This window comes from Bicyclus anynana, chromosome 13 (assembly GCF_947172395.1).
Source record: "Bicyclus anynana chromosome 13, ilBicAnyn1.1, whole genome shotgun sequence".
Taxonomy (NCBI): Eukaryota; Metazoa; Arthropoda; class Insecta; order Lepidoptera; family Nymphalidae; genus Bicyclus; species Bicyclus anynana.
Genome location: NC_069095.1, coordinates 4161079 through 4181973, shown reverse-complemented (window position 1 = coordinate 4181973; position 20895 = coordinate 4161079). Strand labels below are relative to the sequence as shown.

The 20895-nt window shown below is 34.4% G+C and overlaps 2 protein-coding genes across 3 annotated transcripts; both read right to left on the bottom strand.

The window, feature by feature from the left end:
* Positions 1-76: 76 nt before the first annotated feature.
* LOC112057938 (organic cation transporter protein-like) lies at positions 77-10720 on the bottom strand. The gene is made up of 3 exons (XM_024098554.2): positions 1925-10720; positions 1410-1817; positions 77-1203 (listed from the first exon to the last, which is right to left on the bottom strand). Exons 1-3 carry the CDS (start codon positions 2245-2247, stop codon positions 462-464), a joined length of 1473 nt encoding a protein of 490 aa, XP_023954322.1. The 5' UTR covers positions 2248-10720; the 3' UTR covers positions 77-461.
* Positions 10721-15522: 4802 nt separating this feature from the next.
* On the bottom strand, positions 15523-20752 carry LOC112057939 (organic cation transporter-like protein). Of its 2 annotated transcripts, none has more exons than XM_024098556.2 (4): positions 20595-20752; positions 17505-17874; positions 16546-16953; positions 15523-16322 (listed from the first exon to the last, which is right to left on the bottom strand). In XM_024098556.2, the coding sequence occupies exons 1-4, from the start codon at positions 20620-20622 to the stop codon at positions 15614-15616; spliced, it is 1515 nt and encodes a 504-aa protein (XP_023954324.1). In that variant the 5' UTR covers positions 20623-20752; the 3' UTR covers positions 15523-15613. The 2 variants fall into 2 exon arrangements, with proteins under 2 accessions (XP_023954324.1, XP_023954323.1); XM_024098555.2 differs by having other exon boundaries at positions 20589-20747.
* Between the last annotated feature and the right edge of the window lie 143 nt (positions 20753-20895).

Genomic DNA, 20895 nt, shown 5'->3' with positions numbered 1-20895 from the left:
CATATAAATAACTACAAATAAATTAATCGTAAAGTCATAAAATTCCTAAAACTCCTGATTAATTGTCATGGTTTTAAGTATGCTAAAGAGTGTTTTTACATTAGTATACCCACTTTGTTATACAGTAGAAACCAAAACGTTAGATACAAAAACTTTTTATTTACATCTTGTTCGATTATAATAAACGGAACTCGGCTTGTGAAACAATAAACTTTATAGTTATAATAATTCTTCCTTTTGACTTCTATGGAAAAGATGAGTCCGTAGATCAATAAATGTTTGCCCCTTTGTTTTGCTCAGTAGAAGTTTGATTACTTACCTACTTCATAAAAATAATTTGCGATTGTACAACTTCTATAAATGGAACTGTATTAAAACAATCCTCATAATATGTAAAACAATCGCTGCAGCACATTTACATATATTTATAGACGAGTATTTAAGCAACATTTATTTTTATTTTATTTTACTTGCTTAAAATTGCCATCCCTCATCTCCACTGTATTTCTTTTATGAGTATAACTATTTCTTTCTATTTCTGCATCTTCATCTATGATCATCGGTAATTCAACACCTTTAGTCTCGGGTAGTAATAGGCATATTATTGCTGCAATAATCGGAAATACTCCAAATGCTATAGGAGCACACCATTTTCCGAGAGGTCTTAAACTAGCTACAAACGGAGCCACCATAGAACCTATCCGTGCAGTCATTGATGATATTCCAATCGCTGAATTTCGAACAACAGTTGGAAACATCTCCGTACAATACAAGTATACAACGATGTATGATACAAAGCTAAGTAAGACGCCGATGCAACCCATGATAATAGATCCAACGCCTTCAGGGATAAAGGCAATTATTAGGAGACATATACTGCAGGTGATGTTAAGGATAATTACTAATGTCCTTCGTCCAATTAACTTAATTAACGGTATAGCTAAGAAACATCCGCATGTACAAACAACGCTGCTAGCTAAAACGTTGATGAATAAATTGCCTGTCAGGTGGCTAATGTAGTGGGATACCCCATAATAGCAATAGCTTGAGACAAACCAAACAAATGACATTAGCAAAATATTCTTCCTTAAGTTAGAGTTACGAAATAATTCTAAAGCATTTCCTTTCTTTTGTTTCTTGTTTACTGACTGCAATTGATATGTTTCAACTTGTAGTCGTATGTCATCTTTGGGAAGATTATTTCTGTAATAACGCAAATATTTTATAAGTAGATATTAGATGTTAATACTAAAAAATCATCATTAATTTTGTCAAAAATCGAGTAATAGCTACAAGGATTTGATCAAATCAAATTAATCATCGTTAATTTTCTACAAAAACGAATAATAATTACAAGAAATTATACAAATAAAATTAATCATACGAAATACCAGATGATGAATACTAACATTTCCGCAATATTTTCCATAATTTTGATCGCTTCGAATGTTTTATTATTAGCCAACAACCACCTTGGCGATTCTGGTAAGCAGCATATATAAATCAGCATGAACAAATTTGCAACAGATATCGATATTTGGAAAATTACGTAATCTCTTATGAAATATCCGAAAAGCGCCACTGACATATGACCAATTGTGAATGGAACGTGAAACAAAGCTGATATCTCGTCTCTGTATTTAGTTCCAACGTATTCAATAATCAAAACGAAACCAGCCACCATAACACCTCCAACAGCCAATCCCAAAAATAATCGAATGATTGTAAAACTCCAATAATCTGGCATGAATGCTGCCATGATTCCAGTAAACATTTCTAATACGGCTGATACTAGTAATGCCTTTTTTCTACCATATCTGAAAACAACTTCAGTTAAGTGAGTATTTCTTTCTTTCTTTATCTGCACTTACTTTAATTTTACAGGTACTTAATTAAGAATAACGTATTCATACGTGATACTTACCTATCGGAGGCAATGCCGAACAATAGGCTCCCAATAAAAACACCAAATTGAAAAAGAGTTTGGGTGAAGTCCTTAAGCCATGACTTGCCACATATTAAATTCCACTCAGTTACAATAGTCCGAGTGAAGACAGTTGTGTCATAAACAGGTCTCTCACAACATGTTGAATTACTGGGACACGTGTAAATTGCGGGAGGAGCTAGGACGATAATGGACATCTGATGTAGCCCAACGCCAAATTTACCAACAAATATCAAAAAACAAAGCCATAAATGGTATTTTCCAAAATTTCCAATGAGATCATTTATGTGAACTAGAACCATATTAAAAGGTCAATAGCAGTGACATGACAAGATAAAATAAATAGTTTATAGATTAAGTACATCTGAGTTTCTTGGTATCGCCGACGTCAATCTAACGTAATCGCGATGGCTTAACTTTAGATGAGTATACAAAATATGTCTAGGTAATAGATAAAAAAAATATATCAACAATTCACAACTGTTAGTTAGCAATATTTTATTTAAAAATTCTGAAACATGCAATGAAAATTCATATTGAACACCACATACACTGGATAAAATATTCTGATCTTTTCTTTTCGATGATATGAGAAAAATTATCTTGTTGATAGATAAACTCATTCATAAGAAAGGTCGTTGGTTTCATCTGTATAAACAACTTCAGCAGAAAAATAAAAATTTATCATTTTGTAAAAGTATCTTCTACTTTTGTTACATGATGCCCGCGACTTCGTCTGCCTGATAATCTGTTTTTCAAATTTAGTATTACTGTTTTCACAAATACTGCTCGAAACATTTTTGTGGGGGATAAAAAATCAACAGTAGCCAGTATGTAATTCATCCAGGATGAACCCCTCTAAAATCTATCTCCATCTCTATCGTTATATTTATATGTATAAAAATGAAATCTATCTCCATTTAAAATTTCACTCAACTGCCGAACTGAATTAACTTAAATATATAATACATACAGGTATCATGATAGTGATGGAGATAAATTTTATTGGGATTCACCCTGGATGAACCTATTAGCTCCCCTTTAAAATCTATCTCCATCTCTATCATTATATCACCCTTCACCGTTATATATTATGTATAAGAGTGAAATCTATCTCTATTTAAAACTTCAGTCAATTCAGTTCGGTAGTTGAGTGTACGATTAGCATTCACATACACCCAATTTTTTTTCGTCTCCCATTAGTATGATCAGTATTACTATATTAATCTATGGTATGATCTTAGCTGACCCAGCATAAGCACGAGATGGATGCTTCACAGTTCGGTAGCAATAAACGTAGGTATAGGTGATATAACGTAAATTCCGTTTATTACGAGTAAATGAAAATGACTAGGTACCAAATAATATAATTCCAACGGCGGTTTCGGCGTGGGTGTTTATTTATAGATGTATACATCATTTTATCATCATTAACAGCCGATTGACGTCCACTGCTGGACATAGGCCTCTTGCATGGACTTCCAAACAAAACGGTCTCGAGCCGCCAGCATCCAGCGGCTCCCTGCAACCCGCTTGATGTAGTGGAGAGTCGACCAACGGTAAACGGTATGGGAACCCAACGCCCATCGGCTCTTCGAACTATGTGGCCTGCCCATTGCCACTTCAGCTTCGCGACTCGCTGAGCCATATCAGTGACTTTAGTTCGTCTGCGGATCTCCTCATTTCTGATTCGATCACGCAGAAAAACCCCATGAATAGCTCGTTCCATCGCCCGCTGAGTGACTTTTATAAATACATCATTTATAAAAGGTATAATATGGCATTCACACAGGTACTGCGACTAATGCTTGAGGTCATTAATCTTGCACGCCTTATTAAATATTCATATTCTTAAAATAATTTTAGTTGTTTTTTAGGAACACTTTTAATGAAATTTTGTAGCTTTTAAAATACAGAAATTGCTGAGTAAATACCTCACTGATTAGCGAAAAAGAACATCGTACCCTGAAGGTCCCGGCCGTTATCATTAACATTTTGATAGTGATATCGTTATCAACATAAACCCGCCAACACAAATTGGAGCAGCGTGGTGGTTCTAAGTTCCATAACCCCTCTCCTAGGAGGAGGGGGGCAAGCCGGTCCTGTAGTGGACCGTTTAATGGACTTTGATACTTAAATGATGAAAATATACATATTTTTTTTCATTTACAAGTTAGCTCTTGACTACAATCTCACCTGATGGTAAGTGATGATGAAGTCTAAGATGGAAGCGGGCTAACTTGTTAAGAGGATGATGAAAATCCACACTTCTTTCAGCATCTACACGCCATCGTACCGGAACGCTAAATCTGTTAGCGGTACGTCTTTCTAGGTAGGGTGGTAACTAGCCACGGTCAAAGCCTGGATCAATTAAGAAAACCTCAATTGGCCCAGCCAGGTATCGAACCCAAGACCTCTGTCTTGTAAATCCACCGCACATACCACTGCACCATGGAGCCCGTCAAAAAATTAAAATTAAAATTTAAAATATCCACTACTCTTCTCAATAAACTCATTAGTGTCATAACTTCATTGTATCTGGGCGAAAACTGTTGATATTTTCCCGCAACTACGAGAAAGAGGAATTGACTATAAAACACTGAAATAATGTCACGATAGTTTCCTGTATTTCACTTAATACTGCTGGCCTGTTCACTAACTTTGAGTAACTTTAGTGGATATACTTACATTAAAATTATTAACCAGCTATTGTTAATTTCACTATTAACTAAGCTAACTGATTAAAATTACTAACTAACCAGTGTGTTTGACAATGTAGTTTTCGTTAGCAATAAGCTACGGAATACGAAATATGCGGTTGTTATTGATTTGATGTTAATATCTTCGGTGGCTAATATACCTATCTATTTATGGAACATTTTGGAAAAGCAGTAAACTCATTAGTGCTTGCACATTTACAGTTGGAATTTAAGTCCGTGCTATGTGCTGATATAGATACACTAGATAAACTAATGATACTGTACTCTCCAATGTCAATGAGATTATCTTCAGTAAATAGCTACTTCATATCGCAAAACAATCGTAAAAACAATGTGGTGTCTCTCAAAGCCGCTGAAGCTAAGAAGCATATGTATGTATGTATATATGTATGTTTGCTCCACCGTAGCGCCTAAACTACTGAACCAATTTTAATAAATGAGGTGTCAAAAGATTCGTAATAATTCAACTTGAGACATAGGCTATATAAATTTCATAAAAAAAATTATATGACGGAATTTCAACCTGATATTCTAACCTCGAAAAAAATTAATTCGAGATAATCGCTATGTGTTTGGTATCAAACGAAAGGTCTTGGCGAGCACATTATGTTACGCTTATGTTATGTTACGCTTCCATCTTAGCCTGCATCACCACTTACCATCATGTGAGATTGTAGTCAAGGGCTAACTTGTAAAAAATAAAAAAAAATGTATATATAATATCATATTGTTTAAGTCAAAATGTATCTTTAAAATGCGATCGTAAAGTTCTCGCGGTCCAGTCGTTTCATATCAGAATGCGACGATGTAGGTAGGCACTAGTAGATATTGCAAGGCTAAGCTCAATCGGGTAACGGAAAAATATTAAATATTAATATAAAATGTAATTTTTATTGTTATTTGGTTTAAGTGTTGTGTTTACACTTTAAATCTTTATTTTTTCGTAAAGATGATCCTTAGAGTTATTAGGTATGTTTTACTAAACGTGGAATTAATCACGATTCACTTTGATTGCAGGCAGCATAGCACGTTACATCACTTCTATGTAGTTACTTGTCAACTACCAGTTACTTGTACTTATTATTATAAGTGCTACTTGTTTCCTCATAAACTAGCTTTTCCATATCATCTACTCGAGTAGATATTTTGCGTCATTCTAATTATAGAAATTCTTCAAAAAACTGCCTGATTTTACCCACATGTTTCGCTTAACTATAGGCGAAACAGTTGTGGGTGTTGTTTCAATATATCTTTCACTGCCCACATAGATAAGCGCGCTGCAGAATAGGGATGATGACAGTTTTTTTTAATTGTATATAAATTAAGAATATGCTAATAGAAAAGCAATTTTGTAAAAGTAACAGGGTATCTGCGATCGTTTCTTTCGGAGCTACAGGGAAAAGGGTCAGATTTGCGACGCTGCCGCGGATCCCTGAGAAACGCCCATACAAAATGATACGATTTAATGACGTCGTAGGTCATAATGATCGATAGATTTGGATGAGCGTTCAAACAAAATTACCTACCAATATCTTTGTTATTTTGCGTCTATATTTATAGTTCATGTATTGAAAAATGTTACGTTTAATGTAAGGAAGCTGAAACTGTATTTATTTTGCAAAGATTCCAGATAATCTTTGCTTTTTATGTATAAATTAGTTAACATTTACCTTATTTACCCGAATGTAACATAAAAATCAATGTATTTACACCTAGACATCCCCATTGACGGTAAAGTTGATCGTGTGTGGCTGGCGTTTACTCTTTGGAATAGACTTATAAAATAGGCAGACGGTATCTCGCTGCCAAAAAACTTAACCACTTTAGTGGCGCCTAGTATCTATGTATGAGACCAGGAGACGGAAAACGAAAAAAACGGAAAACGAGACACAAGGTCGAATGTTTTCAGAGAATACCTCACCAAAATATCTACCAAAGTAAATAAGGATAAATATGAACAAATTTTATAAAGAGGAAAGATGTTTTGAACGAATAGGCTACGGAACTACTGGACGGATTTTAAAAATTCTTTCACCAGTTGAAAGCTACACTGTCAGCCAGTAACATAGGCTATATTTTATCCCCATATTGTTAAAGGAACGAAACCATTGGTGAAACCAGGAGGGTTCGCTAGCAAATTAGACCAATTTTTGTACTACACACACTACATTGTTTTCTAGCCCCAAAATAAGCTGTGTTATGGCGTGTAAATAGCTAATGAATATACTAATCTATCTTCTCTATCTATCTATACTTATAATAAAACTAGGTAAAATCTTTTCATTGGACAATATTTCAAAAAAAACAATATTTAAAATTCAACCTCTAAAGTTGTGGAATAGGGCTTGAAAGTTTACATTGATTTCCACGCGGACGAAGTCACGGGCGTAGGCTGGTTTCATAATATACTTTATCTACATATTATATAGGTATAAACCACCCACAAACTGGAAAATACCTATGCTCATCACACAACCATAATTATTCTAGTAGGGAATCGAATCCCCGGCCCAGGATTTACAAGGTACTATCCACTGCGCCACTTGGACGTCAAAGTGCCTATCTACCATTAGACAATAAAGTAACGTACCTCTCGCCGATAATCAAGGTTTAAAGCAATAATCTCTCTAAACGCCTTTACATTGAATTTAGACCATTATTATCTTAGCAGATCGATAAACGTGACGAGATAAATAAAAGTAGATACCTATCTACCTACCTACACTCGGAAACATGGATAATGCATACTAGGCTAGGTAAAACTTAATTGAAGAAAGATCATCAATAGACAAATTCCTACATTATTATTATTATTCCTACATTCCACTTTAATGTAGGTACGAGTATACAGTTCTACATAATGTTTAACTATAATCGGGTTAAATATTGGTTTTTTTTAAATATGTATAGAAAAAAAAACTACTCGACGGATTTTAAATAAACTTGGTACAAATTGTTATTCACACTCCTGGGCAGGTTATAGTATACTTTTCATCACGCTTCGATCAATAGGAGCAGAGTAGTGAAGGGAAATGTTGGGATAACGGGCGAAGTTACTCCATTTTTTACGCCTCCGTCGCGTGTGCAGCCTTAATGGGTAGGGTAGGGTAATCGAAAGTTTACATCGACTTTCAAGTCGCGGGCGTCCGGTAGTGTAAAATATTCTTTTAACTAGATGGCGCTGCACGTTACTCAACCGCGCTATCGTTTGTCGTTATACAAATCATAAGACGAAACCCAACCTTTTTTCAACCAAATCGGTTCAGTAGTTTTAAAGTATTTTTGAAAGCTGTTTCAGCGTGAAAACGCCTGGAAACAGTTCATAGATGACACTGAGTATCTGAGTAAGTGAGTTCTGTCTGAGTCGTAATTACTGATTACGCCTCCCTCTTTGCTTTAATTATCACATAACGTGATAACTCGATGATGGCTATTTATTAATGTACGGAACCGAAAGTCGGAACTCTAAATTGGATTCCGAGTTCCGACTTCCGGTTCCGTAGTCCACAAGGAACCCTTATGCCTTATAGTTTCGTCATGTCATAATGAGGGTTATTGTTGAATAGTTTTTTAAAAATTATGAGGGGTCTCCTACCACTATTTTTTGATTTAGGGATAAAAAAAGCTTCATATTTTACAAACGGTAAAATATGTCCCCACCCTTTGCCGGCTGAACGGTTATTTATAGATACGAGTACGTAAAAAGAATCACGAAAGTAGGATATGTAATGGAATTACAAGAAAAACCATCAAAAAAAAAATGTGTTTTTCAATTCAAGTACTTACCTTTTTACGTAAGACATACACATTAGTTTTGATACGAAAAATAGCCCCCCATAAAATAGTAATTTTACGTCATTAAAAAAAAGAGGTGAAACTTGACATTAAGTGAGCTCGCTTGGTTTAGAATTAGTAATTATTAGACCAAGATCCCAGAGACACATCTTATTTTCACACAGATGGAACAGAAAGTTGCATGCATATAATAATAAAGCACTTGTACCGAATCGTAAATCTATGGTTGCATGTATGTTACGCGACTACTCAAAGATGCCCAACCAAAGATGCCTGAACCGATTTGGATAATTCTTTTTTGTTTGATAAGGACTTACTTACTTACTCCTGAAATGGTCCTATTGACATAATATCAGTTTAAGTGAAATTTTTGATCTGACCATTCTATGGTCTGATGAAAACTTGATGTTATTTAAAACGGTCGCGGGCATCCGCTTGTATAAGAGGAGTCAATACCAGGTGTCGAGTCTAAGGGATGCCGCGCTGTGCAATGTGCTATCATAATGTTAATGCTATTTTATACAAAAATCTGAAGTTGGTTGGAGCCTGGATAGCCAGAACTTTGGCATTTTATAACAGCTAAAAGATTGGCAGCTTTTATAAAAAGACGAAGGTGTGGCTGTTAAAGGCTTTCAATCTACATGTAGGTACCTACCAGGGGCGATGGTTACTAACAACCCGATTCCTATCGGGTAAGCTTTTAAAAATCCACGAGTTGTGTTTATGTAAATAATTTAACGTACTCAGCCAAAAATACAGTCAGACTTAAACACAAATGAACGGGTTACCTACGACAAAATTTCAGTCTTCGCTACTGGTACCTACGGAATAAAATTTTAAGATAAGTTATATTCCAATACACAAAACAATATTTTTTTCATATTCGCCTGATTGTTGAAGAGATTTTCACTTACAAACAGACTTATCGTCTTATTACTGTCAGTGTAGAGTCAGTGGAATCATAATAATTATATGGCTAAGTAAATATGTTTTAAAGATAATACCTGTCTTAAAAATTTACTCTGTACATCAAAACATCAAATTCGTTTCAGATAAAATAACGCCGACAAGGCACAAGCAATGTTCAAGGCTAAATCTTAAGTAGGACTGAAGATTTTATTATATTATATTATAGTTTTAAATAAACTTTTTATTATTGTATTATGGTAACCTGTTTAGTAACGTCGCCAAAGATATTTTATACTAGTGATAGGGCACTAGCGCATCAAAACTGAGGAGGACAGATGTGCCTATAGTCAGATCGGGTAGGTATTTTAAACAATGTAAATAAACAAAAACAGCTGACTCAGGAGTGCTCAACATTTTACTACAGCATTATTTACGAATATTGTCATGAAATAAAACTTCCTTTGATAACCAATATTTTTTTTATTCTATATTCCTATATCCTGTTATTTATCTAACAGATAATGTTTCACTTATATTCAGGGTTCCGTAGTCAATAAAGAACCCTTATAGTTTTGTTTTTTATTATGTATAAGCAAGCATAAGGTATCCTCGATATATTTAAACACATTAATCAAAACGGTTTTCTCGGAGGACGATAAGGGTGATAGCTTCGTACGTTTCTTTTTTGGTGACGGAAACGATAGCAATGCGGAATAACTGCTCCGGCTAGTACCAGGCTCCGCTTCACTCATTTTCGTACTAAACTAAATAAAATTAATAAATTAATTAATTAAACAAATAAAAAACCCAACTGCCTATATGATACAAAAACTGAAAAGAAAAAAACAAGCTCAGTCCAGAAGTGTAGAAAAAAATTAGAAAACAGTCGGGACCTATTATATTGAATATAATGATTTACGTCTACATTTTTTAATAGGTCCCCAGTTTAGTTTAATCAGTTTTTGTATCATTTATGCAGTCGGGTTATTCGTTTATTTAATTATTTTATTTCATAATTTTTAGTTAGATAGATGGTGAATTTCGGATTTATTTGTTACGTTTGTTACAAAGTACGATAGTGTATACCTACGTCCAACCGAGGATAAGTAAATATTCAAAAAAATCTACGGAACCCTCGGTGGGCGAATCCGACTCGCACATGTCGAGTTTTATAATCAATATATTTAATTTAGTCTATTTAAGGTATTTTATAACTACACTTCATAAACCTTATAGTCGTCCGCCTCGCGTATTATGTATATACAATTAATAAATAACGTTTTTCTAATTGTAGTTTTTTGTTGGCCATTATATACCATTTTGAAATTCTCACAAAAAGCCCTTGAATTTGATTCCCTTGTTGCAATATTTTAAAAAAAATCACCTCGATTCTATAGCATCTCACAGTCGTCTTGTTGGTTTTTTTTTAATTTCACCTATCTAAGAACACTTGGGTTATTAAAACAAATCTAAGGATATCTGAATTACGTAAATCCGTTCAGCGGTTTCGAAGATATGAGGTAATAAATAATACATACAAGATACGCGCGAAAAACAAACAACAAATAAACAATAATTAACAACAACAACGAAACGAGAACAAAACGAAATAATAAAAATTACAAAGGAAGAAAATACGCACAACAGTCTGGATTTAGTTAACGAATACTGTGAGGTAGGAGTATTAGTCACAGACAACAAATAAAGTAGTGTTTTGTGCTGTGAAGTGTGTGTGTGTGAAATGTCAAATCTTCTTTCACTTAATAACACAAAATCAAAAAATTAATCATAGTATAGGTATTTCTGCAATAAATGAAAGGTAAAATTCACATTAAAATAAAAGAAAACATCTTCTTTTGATATGAAAATACGACATTTATAAAAATTATTAAAGTTATTATTTAATTTTATAAATGCACATTTAATACCCATAAAACTCAATATCTTTATTTTTCATAATGGTTTGTGACTCATGTCTGCTTGGGTTCTTTTTATGTCGTTTGTATTGTTTTTGTGCAAACTCTATATATTTAACATAGAGGAATTAGAAATGGAAATGCATCGCACCCAAATGCAGCAACAAAATTGTCTGTCGTTTTTTGAAAGGGACGAGGTAAACTCAGTCATCGAAAATATTTAACAAGAATAAATAATAAAATATTTAACAAGAATAATATAATCTGTACACAGAACGTTAAATTAATGGATCGATGTTCTGTTCGTTCGTTCGTTAGAAGAATAGAATCGATTTTTCTTTTAGATATTGTTTTTATTACAAATTTATTATAAATTATAATTATGTTTTTGACGACCTCCGTGGCGCACTGGTACGCGCGGTGGATTTACAAGACGGAGGACCTAGGTTCGATCCCCGGCTGGGCCGATTGAGAATTTCTTAATTGTGCCAGGTCTGGCTGGTTACCACCCTACCTACAAAACGTACCGCTAAGCGATTTAGCGTTCCGGTATGATGTCGTGTAGAAATCATACCGTCCATCTTAGATTGCATCATCACTTACCATCAGGTGAGACTGAAATCAAGGGCTAACATGTAAAGAATAACAAAAATAAAATAGAAATATTTTCAAATTGAACGTCACGTCATCTTTTACTGAATTAGAAGTTGTTGGCCGTTTTTCATGCCATTGAACTACTTACTACACAAACCGGAATATTTAGGGAGTTTTTTTAGACGACGAAAACGATTACAACAATGAAACATCGATACAATCGAACAATCTAACGCGTTTGTTAGTTTTTTTACACGCGTTAGCCGCTCAACTATCCTATATATAGATAGCTCTATATAGATAGATCGTTGATTCTTTGACAGAGAGGTAACGTCTTGCGAGTAGGTCCTTCTATTATTGGTCCGAGATAATTAATTTATTGTTTGTGAATCCGGGCTCAAAAGGGCTAGAACCCAGAGCCGTAAAGCTTATTATTAAAAATACAATGTATGTGAATCGAAACGAAAAGTGTCGCCCTAAAAGAACCTTTTTGAGAAGTGATATTGTTGTGTAAAAAGCCTAAAGTTGTGGACTATAGTTGTCTTAATTTCATTTAGTCGGTTATTAAACAACGAAAGTTATTTAAACAAATAATACCTAAATATTGTCTACAATGTCGAGTTGTGTATTCAGGAAGCGTAAAAAGTTTATTTTATTTAAATTTTATTTTATTTTATTTAAACAAAAAATTGTGTATGTGTGCGCTCAGTGGACGTAGAGTCTAAAAGAGATGATCCATTTTAGGTCCACTCTTGTACCCCGTATCATTAAAATTTAAAAATTACAAGGATTTTATTATAATTTATTAAAGTGAATAAATCTAACTAAATAAAAAGAAATAAATAAAATAAAAACCCAAGTTTTTTATGTATATCAAGATGGCGCCCATAGAGCAACTATGACATGACAATTGACAGCAAACGTCAAATCGATTACTGCATTGAAAACGTTATTTAACCGCCATTATTTCTACTATATAAAAATAAGCCGGGTTTTCCTTCCTGACGCTATAACTCCAAAACGCACGAACCGATTTCCACGGTTTTGCATTTGTTGGAAAGGTTACGGGTTCCGTGAGGTTTATAGCAAAGAAAATTCAGGAAAAATTTCAACTTAGGGTAGGGGTAGGGTAGAGGTAGTTGAAAGTTTACATCGAGTTTCACGCGTACGAAGTCGCGGGCGTCCGCTAGTTACCCATAATAATGTTGCATTTCTTGGGAGATAATGAATATTATTTCGAAAGAATTAATATAATATAATAATTCTTTCGAAATAATAAATATAATCATAAATAGTTAAAAAAAAATATCTTCTTTTATTTTCGCTAGGGTACAATGACTGATCCTGGGCTCCATACAATTTTGGACCATCTCCTTTGGATCACTTTTTGCGGTGATTTTGTAGGCACATAGCATAGGTATCTATAGTATAAAATATCTTTGAGCGTCGCAGTGAAATGTGACGTCAGACTTATTTCGATATTTTTATCAGTGTCAAGCTTGAAAGTCGCTTTATTATGCTAATTAACAACATAATTATGGACTATAAATCCACATAAGAATTATTTATAATTATTCTCGTATAAGTCAGGCCAACAAAAATAGATTGTTGGGTTTTCTTTTTTTTAGTAATATGTATTTATTATTAGTAACTAGATATTTAACATTATGTATTATGGAAAAATTTAAATCGTTGGAGGAGGCCTTTACCTGAGGGGGTTCCAGTAAAAATATAGTTTTTAATTTAATTTAAATACACCTTTAACAAATAAATAATAATAATAATACATAGTTACAAGACAATTTTCAAAAAATACTATTAAGCGAAAAATATCACCGTATGTGTGTTACCTACCAACACAGTGCTGCTAACTCAAACCGTTTAAATTAAATTTAATGCCGCATTAATTAAAGCCGCTTCTAAGAGAACTGACTGAAAATCCTTAAACTTTATGAGTGAAACGGCTTGAGTTAATTCAGCACTGTGTTGGCACCGCCTTTAAAGTGATCACATATGATGAAGACACATATGATACTATTTTACGCTTTTTTGGTTATTTTTGCGATTTTGTAGTCTGTTTTTTTTTTGTTTTTTACTTTTTTTTATTTATTACTTTTTTTTTATTTTAAGTAACATTATCTATATTAAAAGAGTGAAAATTGAAAGAGCCTAAAGTGGAGTCACCGATGCTGGTGAAGATGTTTTATTTTATGATGAAGGTTTTACTTTAATCGTGGTAGTACAAACACGCCTGTTATATCTGATGGTACACCTACGGACAATATCGAAATCGGTTCAGTAGATTACCTGCACAACAGGGGCGTAGCTACCGCTATCAGCCGTATCAATAATACGAGGCCCCCGGACAACAGGGGCCCCTTACGTGTGAAAGCTAAATTAGTAAAATGTAGGTAATCCACAAACTCTTTTTTCTCTGGTGAAGCGTTTACCCAAAAGTTGGAAACATCCTTCATAAGTTAAGTCATTTTTCAAGCGAGCATTTTGTGAGAAATCTTTCTCCTTCATTTAGGAATCCTTAACTAATTTTGATACAGAGCCCCTTAACTAATTTTGATACAGGCCCCCTTAATTAATGTTGATACAGAGCCTCTTAACTAATTTTGTTAAAGAGCCCCTTAATTAATTTTGATACAGAACCCCTTAACTAATTTTGATACAGAGCCCCTTAATTAATTTTGATACAGGGAACTAATGTTGAAAAAGGGCCCCTTAACTAAGGATCCCTTAACTAATGTTGATACAGGGCTCCTTAACTAATTTTGATACAGGGCCCATTTACTAATGATGATACAGGGCCCCTCGAAGGCACGCTACGCCACTGCCGCACAACTTCAGAAAATTTATTACATCTTTATAATATAAGTATACGAGTAGGTAACAAAACAAACGTTACTGTGAATATCGAACGGATAATCAAATTTGGAAACCGACCTTTTGACCTATACCTACCTAATATACAGGATGCTCGGGAGTATTATATTATTTAAGGAAAATTAATGAATGTCTAAGGAACACGTCTTCTAAAATGAAAATTTTTGGAGGAAAAAACATTTCTTTTGTAAATAGATCTTAAATTGTGTTCCTTTTATCGCATCCTTATGACCTTAGCCAAATTTATTCATTGATAAATATCATGAAGTAGCTTACTAGGAAGTGCGGAGTGCCAGTTGCAATATCTCGTCGATATCGACAGTCTTACCACTACGATTACCTACGTATCTTAAAATGCAAGGATAGATAAAGTCGTGTGTTGCATCGATAGTCGGAATTATTTGAATTACTTTGTCTGAAAACATAAAAAGCTTTTTTTACAAAGTATGTATATAGGTACAATTGCCCTTTTGTCCAGTACCTACTCGTTAAAAATTTGGTAGCTCGTGATCATGAGTAATGACAACTGAATAACGTTTGCACAAATTAACCACTACAGACTCATGTTACTCATTGTTTCGAATGAAGTGTGACAAACTTTACTAAAAAACGGATGTAGCCAATCATGAAGTTAACTGTATCAACAACAGGTTAATTGGCGAAGTAACAATAACCGCAAAACATAACTATTAAACAATTCATAAATACTAAACTTACATTTATTGAAATCCTCGATCAATAAAACACTGTAAACAATACATTGAATTTAATTATATTTACAAAGTATAATACATTTACTAAATGTGCGTGTAGTTAAAATTACTTTAATTAATTAATTATTACTAGTTTTTATTATCAGCTGTAGTTTTCTTCTTGCCGAATTGTTCCCCTTCTTCAATTGTAGTCATTAGCTCACATCCTTTAGTTTCAGGAAGTAGGAACGAAACAAACGCAGCTACTAGAGGGAATACGGCGAATCCCACTGGGGGCATCCATGCCGCTACGTCCTTCAATTCTATAATAAAAGGTGCCAACATGGAACCCACTCGCGCCATCATTGACGAGAAACCAATAGCTGCATTACGCACTACAGTCGGAAATAATTCTGTACAATACAAATATACTAATACGAAGTTAATAAAACTAGCTACCACACCTATACTCGCAAACACAACTGAAGCTCCATGCCCTTCCGGAATAATCGCTAATATAAACAAGCATGAGGCACAAATGAAATTAAATATTATCAAAATGGTTTTTCTACCAATTAATCTTATCAGAGGAATGGCCAGCAGTGTGCCAAGTAAAGTTACGCTAGCACTGGCTGCAACATTAAAAAAAACGTTTCCACTTAACTGTCCTACGTATTGGGATACACCGTAAAAACAATAACTGCATGTTAACCAATTAAATGACATCGCACAAATATTTTTACGTAAATTGGGCGTTTTAAAAAGATCCAATAGACTGCCTTTCTTAAGCTGACTTTTCTCTAAAGATTCTTGATATAACTCGACATCTCTTCGTATATTTTGTGTTGGAAGATTATTCCTAAAAAAAAGTCTAACATTAGTATTTTAACCTAATTCAAGTCATATTTATTGTAAGAGTTTAGTAAGAGTAACAAACATTCATAAAAACTTTCGTGTTTATAATGTTAAAGTAGGATAACATAGATTGTGGATTAATCATCACTCTGAGCGAGATCAATAATTATTTTATTAATGTAAGTGAAAACATAATCAAAGCATTTTATTGCCTACATAATACTTACACTTTAGCTACTCTTTCCAAAACATGGACGGCCTCATCTGTTCTCTTTACTGCAATTAACCATCGGGCCGTTTCTGGCACCAAAAAGATATACGACAATAGAATTATTGTCGGCAATGATATTGCTAATTGAAACTTCGAATAATCCCTGAAGTAGTATCCAAAAACTGGTAACAACATGTGTCCCAAGTTAAAAGGTGTTTGGTACAACGCTGAAATAATGTCTCTATACTTGGTGCCAACGAACTCCATGACTATTACGAATCCGATAACCATCGTTCCACCGACAGACATCCCCACTAATAAGCGTATAAATGTGAATGTCCAATAATCGGGCATATAGGCTGCAGTTATTCCCGACGATACTTGTAAAACCACTGCCACTAAAAGCGGCTTTTTTCTTCCAAACCTAAAAGAAATTAAGAATATCTTTTTTTTACTTCATCACCACTTAACCACATCAAATTATATTACATAGTTGGTTATGTATCAATAAAATCAATAAATGATTTGCAAAAAATTTTGTGGATTTCTTGACTATGCAAACTATTATTATCTACAGCTTCACAGACTCAAGGAATTTCCTTATTCAAATGAAATCGTTAACTATTTAATAAAGAATCTCTCATCTCAGGTCATCTCATCTATTTCCTTCCTCCTTCCATTAGGTGAACGTAGTAATTTCATAAAATAATTGTTTATGTTAGGTGTTCTGACTATGACCATTCATTCGACTTCGATCATATTTATGCATAATATGTCTAGTTCTTGAATTGTAAAACCATTTTTGACATTCATCTAAGAGGAAACGCAAATATTGTTTCCAATTCAATAATCCCCTAAGTCGATATACATATGTATCAGTTCCAACGATACTCTAAGACGATGATAATAAATGAAAATGTTTGTCTCAAGAAGGAACATCAGTTTTATAGCATTGGATAAATATTATTACCTTACCTATCAGAAGCCATTCCAAACAATACACTGCCGAGTAAGGTTCCCAATTGGAACAGCGTTTGTGTAAAACTAGTCAGCCATTTTTTGTCGCATATTAAATCCCATTGCATGATAATCGTATTGGTAAATAATGAGGTATTATACACCGGCTCCGGGCACGGACATGTAGTGCTAAGGGAGTTTCCACATGTGTATTCTACTTTTGGTGACAGGAATATAATTGCCATTTGATGGAATGCCACCGGGAATTTGGATAAAAATATCAGCAAACAAAGGCATAACTGATATTTGCCAAAAGAGCCTGTCGCTTTCTGAATCAGATCTTGTGTTGGTGCACTGGCTGCTGATTCTATTGGTCCATTTGTACCTCCTGTAACAAAATGATGAAGTCAATTATTGTAATATAGCCAAGTTTTATAATATATGTCACAGCACAAATGAATTATATGATACCCTAACCCAACACAAACAGTAAATAAGTGAGGAGGTAAGGACACTGTCTATTGTCAATAAAAATAACCTCTTGCAGTCAGGTAATAAACCCATAAATAAACTAGTTGTCAGCTAGTTTATCCACGGACTAATGATATACCTAGTATTAATCAACGGGACATACACAAACGAAGACAAATCATAATTTTTGAATGTACGTTCAGTGATAATTGACCAAGATAACTAGCACATAGCACTGATTCTTTATGTTTTGTTTATTATGCTCCCGATGTGGAAATATCTCAGTGAACTTTGGATACGGCATCTATGTAAACGATAATATAACGATAATATGTATTCTTTGCTTTACTAAGAATTCATTACCCCGAAGCATTACGGAATACTGCTAACTCTCTGGCGCAGATGATGGAAGACCTTAGTTAATAAGATTCGCTGGTTCGATTAAGGATAGCTCTAGCTCAGGTCAATTAAGGATTTTATATTTTCTAAATAGGCCCAGACCTGGTAGACATCAGCCTTGACTCGCTACCACACTACCGGAAAAGACGTACCTTACACGTCAACAAAACTATGGAGTTTAAAGCATGATGGCTTTGGAATGTAGTGTAGTGCCACGCGTCCAGGGTACTGATCCTCAATAACTTAGCCTCTCACTTACTTTCATTGTCGTGGCAACGGAAACATATTATCTATAGATCAAATTCTAAAGGATATGATTTCTCATATTAAGATGAGGAAAATTAAAAAAGGCATACCTACTTGGACGTTGAATGTCTTGAAACCTGTCTGTGACATTCCAAAGTTACCACGGCCGAAACTGAGAGTTTGTCGCCTACCACTTTTAACAATTTATTTTTGTATGATACTGATGATGATAGTCAGCAGATTCAGTACGAGTGATGTGAATCAGGAATCAGGATCATTATGAGTTCTGTGTATGGAACTGTTCTGTTATTTAAAATTCAAATTCGGGCGTCCGTTAGTCTTTCCCTTAGGTCAGTACCCTGATTTTGGCATTGATATCGTTTCTACGCGCAAAGAACCTACCTAATTACGTTTCGCGAGGTCAAAGGCACCTTTTCATTTACATATTAAATACATAAATTAATTCTATGTACTTTTACGTAGAAGATATATAATTAATAATGACTTGGTAGGTGTGTCAATCAAGACCAATGATGTTTTTAATAGATAACTTTGGTGTCAACAGTCAAAATTTACGTCACGAAATGTGGTTAGGTATGACAGAGTTGAATGACTCGAATGTCGTGAATGAAATACACATTTATGCCGATAAGTAGAACAAAATGTGGTTGTTTTGCTACGGTTTTTTAACCGATTTCTAAAAAAGGCCAAGGCTCTGAATTCGACATGAAAATCCCATTGCCAACTAACTGATACCACATTAAACAAGTAGGTACCTACCTACTGATACGGAGAAACTTCTATTTTCTCATGAAAGGTCGTCAATTTATGGATGGATTGATGCATTATTTGTATAGCATGAATTATAGCTCCACGGTAAATGGGCCGGTCTCATCACCAAGAGGTCGAGGTTCGATTCCTGCCCGCTGGACTTTTGTTGTTGACGCCATCCGTGGCGTAGTGGTATGCGCGGTGAATTTACAAAACGGACGGCGGATTGAAGTTTTCGTTGTTGGTCTAGTCCTGGCTGGTGGGAGGCTTCAGCCGTGGCTAGTTACGGTTACAGATCGGCAAAAGACATACCGCCAAGCATCCGCCAAGCGATTTAGCGATGTCGTGTAGAAACCGAAAGGGGTGTGGATTTATATCCTCCTCCTAACAAGTTAACTCGCTTCCATCTTAGATTGCATCATCGCTTAACATCAGTTGAGATTGTAGTCAAGAGCTAACTTGTAAAGATTAAGAAGAAAAAATAAATAAACAACACAGTCTTATCTGACTAATTGGAGTGGAACATTATTGGTCACATTGGCCTCATAGAATATGGCAAATACCGATTCTTCAAATAAAAACATTTTGCATTCTTAATGGGTAGTTGAACAGTTCGCAAATAAAGTAGGTATGAAATGACATTAATTTTCTACCTTAATTTTTTTTTGTTGATAAAAAAACAAAACATTGTAATTACCTACATAGAGTAAGCCTTTGGTAGTACCTAATACCTATAGGTCTAGGTACTATCGTATCCAATTGAGAACCTTCTCCAGCTTTTTGTCAGTTATAAATATGAAACTCAGCTTTTCATATTTTTTAACCGACGAACGAGGAACAAAGTGTGTGTAAATTTATTTAAAACTTAGTTGATGAGTAGGTATTCTGAAGCATATTGAATAGAATTCAGAATTTTAAGTAGGTACCTGCCTAAATACCTATTTATTTTAAAAAATACTTCTCCGCACCTCGCATTTATAAGAAGCTTTCTAGCCATTTATATTTTCTATTGCGTTTATGGCGTGCGAGTAGAGAAACAACCTACTTATATATTTACAAACAAATGAAAATTTACTTCCGAATGTAATGTTCGAATTCTTTAGTTTACTTGCACATTGTATTGTCAAGGTTCAAAGCCACAATATTCGCACTATCGAGGTCAACAGCGACGCGACTACTTTCACTATTAAATCTCTTACTCTTACTCTTACTTACTCTTACTGTTATCCTCCTTGATTTGCAGTTCCATGGTGAGTCTGTTATCACTGGCACTATTCAGTTATCACACGCAACTTGCACATAACATTGGTAAGCAGAGAATGTTCTCCCAGCGGCAAACGGTAACAGACTGGTTAAGTATTCACGTTTAGATAGTGCGCGCGCGCCGCTACAGCGAACGCTCTCGCGATGTTGTAGGACGCTATGGGATATTTTTTATACATGCAGATAACGGAAAAACGACAACATATTGAATACATAATTGTACATGAACAAAGCATAGTTTATGAAGAAGTTCTGTCAC

Coding starts and splice junctions, on each gene's coding strand:
- LOC112057939 (XM_024098555.2), bottom strand. CDS start 20,622: ATGGAACTGCAAATCAAGGAGGATAACAGTAAGA. Junction 16,954..17,504: donor TTTGGAATGGCTTCTGATAG/GTAAGGTAATAA, acceptor AATTTCTTTTAG/GTTTGGAAGAAAAAAGCCGC. Junction 16,323..16,545: donor TTGGAAAGAGTAGCTAAAGT/GTAAGTATTATG, acceptor ACTTTTTTTTAG/GAATAATCTTCCAACACAAA.
- LOC112057938 (XM_024098554.2), bottom strand. CDS start 2,247: ATGGTTCTAGTTCACATAAATGATCTCATTGGAAATTTTGGAAAATAC. Junction 1,818..1,924: donor TTCGGCATTGCCTCCGATAG/GTAAGTATCACG, acceptor AGTTGTTTTCAG/ATATGGTAGAAAAAAGGCAT. Junction 1,204..1,409: donor ATGGAAAATATTGCGGAAAT/GTTAGTATTCAT, acceptor GCGTTATTACAG/AAATAATCTTCCCAAAGATG.